This window comes from Leucopleurus acutus, assembly GCF_964270905.1.
Source record: "Leucopleurus acutus genome assembly, chromosome: 1".
NCBI lineage: Eukaryota > Metazoa > Chordata > Mammalia > Artiodactyla > Delphinidae > Leucopleurus > Leucopleurus acutus.
In genome coordinates this window covers 59,392,542-59,401,920 of record NC_139142.1, presented here as the reverse complement: position 1 = coordinate 59,401,920, position 9,379 = coordinate 59,392,542, and the positions used below count along the sequence as shown (strand labels likewise).

The 9,379-nt window shown below is 38.4% G+C and overlaps 1 protein-coding gene across 2 annotated transcripts in view; it reads left to right on the top strand.

Moving 5' to 3' along the window:
* Nucleotides 1-1,580: 1,580 nt before the first annotated feature.
* The window catches only part of MIA2 (MIA SH3 domain ER export factor 2), a 110,171-nt gene continuing 102,372 nt past the window's right edge, over nt 1,581-9,379 (top strand). The window contains exons 1-4 of one of the 2 annotated variants that reach the window (XM_082836525.1): nt 1,581-1,644; nt 1,786-1,901; nt 3,614-3,747; nt 5,906-5,992. In XM_082836525.1, coding sequence (XP_082692651.1) covers nt 1,787-1,901; nt 3,614-3,747; nt 5,906-5,992 — 336 coding nt within the window. In that variant the 5' untranslated portion in view covers nt 1,581-1,644; nt 1,786. Of the gene's footprint in view, nt 1,902-3,613; nt 3,748-5,905; nt 5,993-9,379 lie in introns of both variants that reach the window. The other variant, XM_082836526.1, reaches the window with a different exon arrangement.

Genomic DNA, 9,379 nt, shown 5'->3' with positions numbered 1-9,379 from the left:
GCTATGCAGCGCTCTGATTGTAAACCAAAGGATCCTCAAACCCATGCTCTATCAGATTCTTTCTGAGGATGTAGAAATCTTTGATATCTTGGGCTTCCCTGGTGGCGCAGTGGTTGAGAGTCCGCCTGCCGATGCAAGGGACACGGTTCGTGCCCTGGTCCAGGAAGATCCCACGTGCCGCGGGGCGGCTGGACCCGTGAGCCGTGGCCGCTGAGCCTGCGCGTCCGGAGCCTGTGCTCCGCAACGGGAGAGTCCACAATAGTGAGAGGCCCGCGTACTGCAAAAAAAAAATCTTTGATCTCAGAGAGCAGGCTTCTTACTAATTATTGATTCTGGAAAACAAACAAATAGAAAACACGTCTTTTTTTTTTAGGACTTTGAAAGGAACAGTCTTTCATATTAGCTTGCTCAGGCGCTAGAGGGGAGCGTGGTGTCATTAAGTGCTGCATTCTGCAAAGTATGTATACCCTGGCATGCCCAGATACTGGGAAAAGGTACAGCAAAGAAGGGCTTAGAAAAATATATTCCTGAGATTAAAATAGGACAACTTTGGTTTCCAAAAATCTACTGTGATCTAGTGTTTTACACCAAAATTCCCAATATAGGGATTTGATTCCTTTTTAGTGACAATATCTTTCAAATAATTTGATTTTCAAAACCTTATTGTTATTTAAAAATTATATATGCTCACTGATTTTTAAAAAGAAAGTCAAACAATAGAGAAAAATACAAAGAAGAAAGTGAACACAACTGGAACTCACATGATATATTCCCACCATATGGGGGAGGATTCTTTCAGACATCTCTCTCTTTCTCTCTATATATACAGAAATATGCATATGAATTTAAATACATAAAATGATATTGTACCTTCTGTTTCCGGAATGGTATTGTTGCAGACGGAGTAGACATCTTTCTGTGGCAGATGACTTGATTCTTGGTGGTAAAGCATAGTGGTTGTGGGTAGGAGGAGTCACAGAGCCTAGGTTTTAATTTCTTCTCCACTCACTATGTGACATTGGGCAAGTGATTTAACCCATCTCTATGTACCTAGGTTTCCTCATAATGCAAAAATGGGGATGATAATATTACCCACCTCAGAGAGTTGATGTGAGAGTAAAATCAGATCACATAATTGTTTGACAGTACCTGCAACCTAATAAGTACTTAATACATTTTAACTATCTTAACTAAATATAAGTTTCAACTTCATAGTAACACTGAAGGTTGTTAAAATACGAACGTGGGATATTTTTTTCAAATAACTTTCATCATGATAATCCCAAACCACGCTTTTAACATAAATTATTATTGCTTCTACATATAACTATATCTCCACTGACGCTGGTATTTGCATGCAGCAAATACTATGAACTTATTGACTGATCTACCTGAAGACTTTAACAGAAGGAGATGAACTACCTTTTTATGAAGGCCTCTTTAAGAATTGTTCTGTGGAATGCAAGGTGCCTTTAAGCAAGAGAGTTTTACTGCACTGGCTTTATAAAACATGACTCCAACTAAAAATCCCTGTTAATTATTAAACCCTTATGTATAATCTGGATACCTGACACTGCTGATACTGCAGATTGAGAACAGAGAGTTTTTGTCCCTCAAGTTAAGCCTAAACACCAGTAGAAAAAGGTAGTTATCAAGGGATTTAAAAAACCCCAAATTTTTCCTCTTATATTTAGTAAAGGATGTGGGGTATCTCCTGTTTTGGCTGGCATATCTAGCGCCTAAACAACTGGTTTAAACCTTGTTTGGGATTCCTGCTTGTTTTAGCATGGCGGATCTTGGAGTTCACAGAATCCTCCTTCTGGTTATTTCTCTGACAAAATGTCTGGAGGGCACAAAACTGCTGGCAGACTTAAAAAAATGTGGTGACTTGGAATGTGAAAGTAAGTCGCTTTTCTTTTTTTCCCTTCTTTTCCTCTTAAAATGAGGCTCTGAAATAATGTAAAATGTTATTACTGTGGACGTGTATGATAAAAATGAACGTTAATATCATTGAGAAATATTTATAAGGTATAGTACACTATAAAAGAGAAATGCTGGAAGCAAAGTATTTTGTGATCGTTTTTAATGTAAATATACAAAGGGGCAAAGATCAGCCTGATATATAAATATATAAGAAATTTTAAGGATATTAATCCAGATCTCAAAAACAAACTAATTAGCACTTTTACTATTTTTTAAGATAAATGTGATTGATTTGTATTAAAAAAGATATCAAGCCATTTGATAGTTATTTTTATGAAGCCCTTACATTTTTTAGTTTCTATTTCACAATCAGAAGTTTCTGATTCTCATGAGTTTTCTAAGACTGTTTTTATTTCAAACCATCATGATCTATTGTGTAAACTTTATCAAACATTAATTATTTCTGTGTTCCCTTATTATGCAAAAATACTGAAATCAGTGTTAGGAATACATAATTTTATTTATATCTTTGAATATTAAACTTCCGTCTTCTACAAAGAGAAATTAATTTTCATTTTATAGCTTAAGAACTTATTTTCTGAAATTGGCATTATGGTACAAAATGAATAGCATCCCAGTATATTAGAATTGCTTTATATTGTTCTATCCCTCCAGTATATGAGAATTACTTCGAATTTGCAACATGTAATTAAAAATGCAAAATATTATTAGTATGAACATAAATGATTTAAAAGTAAATTTTTTATGTGTAAACATTTTCCTTAATCATTTGGATACATAATTTAATATATAGAGAATGTTTGCTAGATGATGTTTTATAATAATATTCTTATAACAACTTTTCTTTCCTTCTTTACAACCTCATTTTAGTTTCCTTAGGGCTAGGCACATAACATGAAAAGACAACATTCAAATTTGTAGTAATTGATAAAGGTTATTTTAACTTTAATTGCATGACTTAATGAAAATGTTTTACATATGCCAGTATAATTATAATCGTTAATAAGGTATGTATATTACTTTATGTGCTGAAGGGCTAAATCTAGCATATGTGGTTATGGTCTTTCATAGTTATTAAGGGCCTATTATGTGCTGGGTCTGGGGGATGAGGGGTGTGTATCTAAGAGGGATAAAATGAAATGTAAGGTAAGTTTCTTGTCCTCCAGGGATTTTCATTCTAGTGAATGATGACAAGACAGGTCAATATGAAACAGTAAATAGTAATACAACATAAGGATAATAGATAATATTGAAATTCAGAGAAGCGGCAGAGTAGGATGGACCAATTAGGGATGTCTTATAGCAGAAGTAGGATATGAGTTGTCCATGAAGAGAGACTGATGGGTTTTTAGAAAGGCTTAGGAAAAAACAGAAAGAAAACTCAGAATACCGAAGGCGGATGTTACAGTGAAAAGAACTTCAGTTCAAATCTGGCTCCACCATTTTTCAGGTGTGTGACCAACTCTTTGGTACTTAATTAAAGGCTCATTTTTTAGTCTGAGATGAGATTATTTATCTCATAAGTCTGTTCTGAGGATTTAATAATAGCAGTAATAAAAGGTATGAAAGAGCTTATCATGATGCCTGGAGTATAGTAGGTGCCAGAAGAAAACTAATTATCTTTTCCTTCCCTTCTCTACTGTGTGTTTTTCTCTGCATGTTTACATAGCTTTAATAAGCAGAGTTTTAGCCATAAGAGATTACAGAGGACCTGACTGTCGATACCTGAACTTCACTAAGGGAGAAGAGATATCTGTTTATGTTAAACTTGCAGGAGAAAGTGAAGATTTGTGGGCAGGAAGTGTAAGTATCTAATCTTACAAATTGAATACAGAATAAATGACTAGCTTGCACAAGGATGCCTGGTGTTCATCTCTAAAGGAACTTTAAGAATTTCAAAGTACTTTATATATCTATTAAAAACCCTTAACATATTTAAACAAACAAACAAAATATGGTCATGTTCAGTGTTGGTTACAGAATTTCTATAAAAAGTAGCTTTGGGGAAGCCAGTCTGGTTGGGATGAAGGCTTAAGAGTGCCTTGAAATTACTTTTACACAGCATGCATAGTGTTTGAACTTAGGTTTTATATTTATTTGGAGAAACTTTTAGAGGTGCCAGTGGAGATTATGGGATGACTAGGTAACCCCAGCCATCCCTTGGTGCTACCAATGGCCAAGTTTAAGAGAGACTGGGAAGTTTTAGTTAATCAGATTAAATGACATGTCTTGGGAATTCCCTGGTGGTCCAACGGTTAGGACTCTGCGCTTTCATTGCCGAGGACGCAGTTTCATTCCCTGGTTGGGGAACTAAGATCCCACTTGGCCAAAAAAAGAAAAAAAAAAAAAGACATGTCTTTCTGAGCAAATAAAGGACTGAGTTGCTATTGAAGAGATCCTTAGAAAGATCAGTAACCTAGGGAAGAGAGGTATATGAATTTTTCGTGGAGAAAAAGAATAACTGAGAGAGACCACTGTTTGGCCCAAAGTCCTATTACACTGAAATGCCTAGATGCCTCAATCACCTCTCTGAATATACAGATAGAAAAATTAATGATTAATATTTTCAGTTGAATATAGGTCTTATCTTAGATTATATCATGCCTCAGAATGAAAAGATACCGTGACAAGTGACTTTACTCCCAAGCTGAACAAGCATGACCAACCTGATACATACATCATTTCCATATTGCGTATGCATAAGATCTCTTCCCTGTGTAGCCTCTGTGATCTTTATTTGAAGGAGCAGATTCTATTTGGGTCTATCCTGCTTTTTAGCATGAGGGACTACATGACTGAACCTCAGACTCTTGTTGGCCAGAATTGTTTACCTGGACTTTGCAGCTCCCAAGACTTCTTACTGCTTATGGTGCCTTAAACATGCCATTTCTCTGTCTTGAATGCATAGGAGGTATCCAATGCAACTATAAGGAAAATGACACAGTATCATAAGAGGAAAAGAAAGCATTCTTTCTTGTTTACTATGTGTGAAAATGATAGTTCCACACAAAAGCAGCATGTAATGTGTGGAGCCAGGGTGACGTTTCAAGCACACTTGGTTTTGTGCCTTAGGTGTCTAGTCCAGGCAGATAACTGTTTAAGAAGCCACACTGTGTGGTTGGGACTCTGGGCTTTCATTGCCAGAGGGCCCGTGTTCAATCCCTGGTCAGGGAACTAAGATCCCGCAAGCCCCACTGGCATGGCCAAGAAAAAGAAGCCACACTGTGGAGTTCATTCCATCAGTTTCCAAATAATTGCAGCAATTGGAGAGTTGGAAGAATCACAGTTGAGGTATAATGGTGCTGAATCAAAGGGCCAAAAGAAATATGCTCTTTAAACTTTGACAGGGGTGGGAAATGGGCCGAGAGTGGTTATGTGAAGCCTTCACTCTTGGGGGACATCTTGTATGCACTTAAACCGATTGAGAGGATCTCTGTTACCAAGGCACCCTCAGAAAAGTTGTATGGAACCAAATGTACCCTGGAAGACTCATAGATCTTTACTATCTTGATGAATCCACCTCAGCCCTTCAGAGTTTAAACATCTTACCCAATTTTGACATCCTGAAAATGCTGCGTATGTCACAGCTCCATCTTGCTTGGCTACAGTCACAATTCTCTTGCTTTTTGATATTCCGGGTTTACTAGTGTAAATCTGTGGTCCACCTGGGCAAGAAAGGTCATTAAGAACAGAAAAAGAAAGAAAATGTGTGGTTTTCCCTCTGAAATCTGAAAAAGTGGCATTTTATAGCTTGGCCCTTTTTTCCCTCAGATTTATGCTGTTTTGTCGAGTAGCAAAAGGAATATGATTTCACTGGCTTTCTTTTAGATGGTAAATGAAAGCCGTTAATGTTTGTAATTTGAAATAGATGAAAGCCAAGGACATGAAACAAAATTAAGCTCAATGGCCATTATTGCTCTGATCACTCTTCCTTGCTAATCTTCATTCTTCATTTTGATAGAAAGGAAAGGATTTTGGGTATTTTCCCAAAGATGCAGTCCAGATTGAAGAGGTGTTCATATCTGAGGAAGTTGAAATATCAACAAAAGTGAGTAAACTCATTTCGGTTATTAATTGAATTTATTTATTTATTTATTAAAGAAAATTTGTATTTTATTTTCTCTAACAAAAGAAATAGTTGTAAACACCCAAGAATTCTCTTTTCCAATTACCAATAGTTTTTTTCTTCTTCTTTTTAATGAATGTATTACTTTATTTATTTTTATTAATTGATATTGGAGTATAGTTGCTTTATCGGTTATTAACTGAATTTAAAAATTTTTGGCTAAAACAGTTTTCTGTGGTATAAGTGCCCATCAGTTATACATCTTATATAGTGGATATATAAAATAGTCTGAAAACTCACTCTAGGAATAGTTTGAGTATGTGAATAAAATCAGGTAAGACGAGATTGATGACAAGAATTTTGCTTACTGAAAAATTAACAGGCAGTAAAGTATAGTGGTTAAGAGCATGGATTCTGGAAGTGGACTGGGTTCAAAGCCTGACTCAGCCACTTAGTTCCCACGTGGTCTTGTGTGCCTTTTTTCTCATCTGTAAAATGAAGATGATTATAATATAGTGCTACCTTAACAAATTTATTGAGCAAAAAATGAGCATATTGGGCTTCCCTGGTGACGCAGTGGTTGAGAGTCCGCCTGCCGATGCAGGGGACGCGGGTTCGTGCCCTGGTCCGGGAGGATCCCGCATACCGCGGAGCGGTTGGGCTCGTGAGCCATGGCCGCTGGGCCTGCGCGTCCGGAGCCTGTGCTCCGCGACGGGTGAGACCGCAGCGGTGAGAGGCCCGCGTACCGCACAAAAAAAAAAAAAAAAAAAAAAAAAAAAATTAGCATATGTAAAGTACATAGAACAGCACTTAGTAAGTGCTACGTAAGTGTTAGATATTATTACTAATGTTATTGTCCTACTGGGACAGAGTTTATTTCCCATCACACTCTCTAGGTCTCATATCTGTAAACCTCTTTTGCTGTTGGAGTTTTAAATGAGCTTGATAATGCTGGGCTTGATAATGAGAATGGGAATCAGAAGGTGACTCTTCAATATGTGAATTTGATTAGCCCATTTAATTCACATTCCAGGTTAAGCCTATTTACCTTACATGAGGTCAGTGTGAAGTCAGTCTGCCTAGTTAAGTAAACTATTATCTGGCTCTTTTCCAGCACAAATTCTGGGATTAAATGTCTATTCACTGTATAACTACTGGTCCTGTCAGTTCTGTCTCCAAAATATATCTGTCTTCTCTTCATTTTTACTCTCCCCATAGCCCTGATTCAAAGCATCATTGTCTCTTGAGTAGAACACTGTAGTAGGTTTCTAACTGGTCTCCTTGCCCCTACTTCTGCCCTCTTCCAATTCATTCTCCAGACAGCAATGGATCTTATAGATACAAAAACAAAGAAATCAGATGATGTCATTTACTTGGTTTAAAGCCTTTTTATGGCTTTGCATTGAACCTGGAATCAAGCCCTGACTCTTTACCCTGGCTCTACATGATCTGCTGCTGCTCCCGCTGCTGACCCTGTCACGTGCCACTCTCCCTGCACTCACTATGCTCCTGGCCACACTGGCCTATTGATAGTTCTTAGAACATGCCAAGCTCTTTCCTAGCCCAGAAACCCAAACAGGCTCTTCCCTCTGTTTGGAATGCTTCCCCTAAGTTCTTCACCTGGTTAGTTCCTTCTTATCCTTTAGGTCACAGCTGAAACATCAGTGCCTCAGAGAGCTCTTCCATGATAATTCTAAAGGAATTACCGCTTCTTAATCACAGCTTCCTGTTTACTTCCTACATAGCACTTATCACAATTTATAATTACGTTTTTCTATTGTTTACTGTAGAATTTCAGCACCTGGCACAGTGCAGAGCACATAGTAAGCATATAGAAAGTCCAAATTTTTAAAAAACATGTATTTATTTAGGCTGCACCGGGTCTTAGTTGCGACATACATGTGGGATCTAGTTCCCCGACCAGGGATCGAACCCGGGCCCCCTGCATTGGGAGCGTGGAGTCTTACCCACTGAACCCCCAGGGAAGTCCCTAGAAGGCCCAAATTCTTAGGTCAAGTTCCCTGGGAAATAGAATCCAAGACGGATCTTTGCATCCAAGAGGTTTACTAGGGAGTACTCTTGGGAATAGCACCTGTGAGGGAATACAAGAAAAAGCAGGATTGGGCAGACAGAGAAGTTGAACTGTGATCCGGTTGCAACAAAGGTTTCAGGTGATTCCATAAGGAGCTTTGAAGCTGGAATGGGCTTTCAGGGTTGTCCTGAATAGAGGCAAAGGGTTGGGCCTTTTTATCCTTGCATGACTGGTTCATCTGGGGTAGTGTAACCTTGGGCTAGGTTAGGCTAGTATTTACTAGAGACAGTTGCTATTTTAATTACTTGATTCATTTAATCTTCACAACACCCCTATAAGGTCGGTACTGTCATTATTCTCATTTTACAGTTGAGGAGACTGAGGCATAGAAAGGTCATCCTATTCGCCCAAGGTCACAGAGCTAGTAAACGGCAGGATTAGGATTTGAATCCAGAGTGTTTGGCTCCAGCGTCTGTTGTTAATCACCTACTATGTTGCAATGCCCAAAAATACTGTAAAATTGCAATTCTGAAATTTCTTTTTGTAAAATTCTGAGCTTTATTCTCATTTCATAATGGTGATATCCAAAGAGCAGTGTATATCACTGTTTCATACCTTCAGATTAAAAAAAAATAGCTTCACCATTTTTCTTCTTGATGATTTCGTTGTTTTGTGAGATGAGCAAGGGGATCACTGCTTCCATCAGCTACATGCAATATCTCAATAAAAGAAGTCTAAGTGGGGACTTCCCCAGTGGTCCAGTGGTAAAGAATCTGCCTTCCAATGCAGGGTACACAAGTCCGATCCCTGGTCAGGGAATTAAGATCCCACATGCCACGGGGCAACTGAGCCCGCACACTACAACCGCTGAGCTCGCGCGGCTCAACCTGCGTGCCGCGAACTACAGAGCCCATGTGCCCTGGGGCCCGCATGCCACAAGTAGAGCGAAGCCCGCGTGCCGCAGCTACACCCCAACGCAGCCAAAAAAAAGAAGTTTTTTTAGTGCAACTTCTAACCAGGCCTTCATGCTTTAGAGTCTTTGGTTTGTCTGAGCTGTGACCATGTGCTGTACATTCCCCTCCCTGAAAGTGCTGCACAGCTACATATGTCCATTCAGTGTACCCTTACCAGGAGCAAGATTTTGTGGCCATGTACGTCTGTTCACTAGAGTTTATTTGCAGAATATACTCACTACTTGATTGCCTCTGCTTCTTAATTTCTTCAATTATTTGATAATAAATAAATCCTAATGCAAGAGGATTTTCATTTAGGTTTATATCAGTAACCCTGAAAAGTCAGTTATGATACAAGTGTTTGAGATTAGGAGTTTTTGCTCT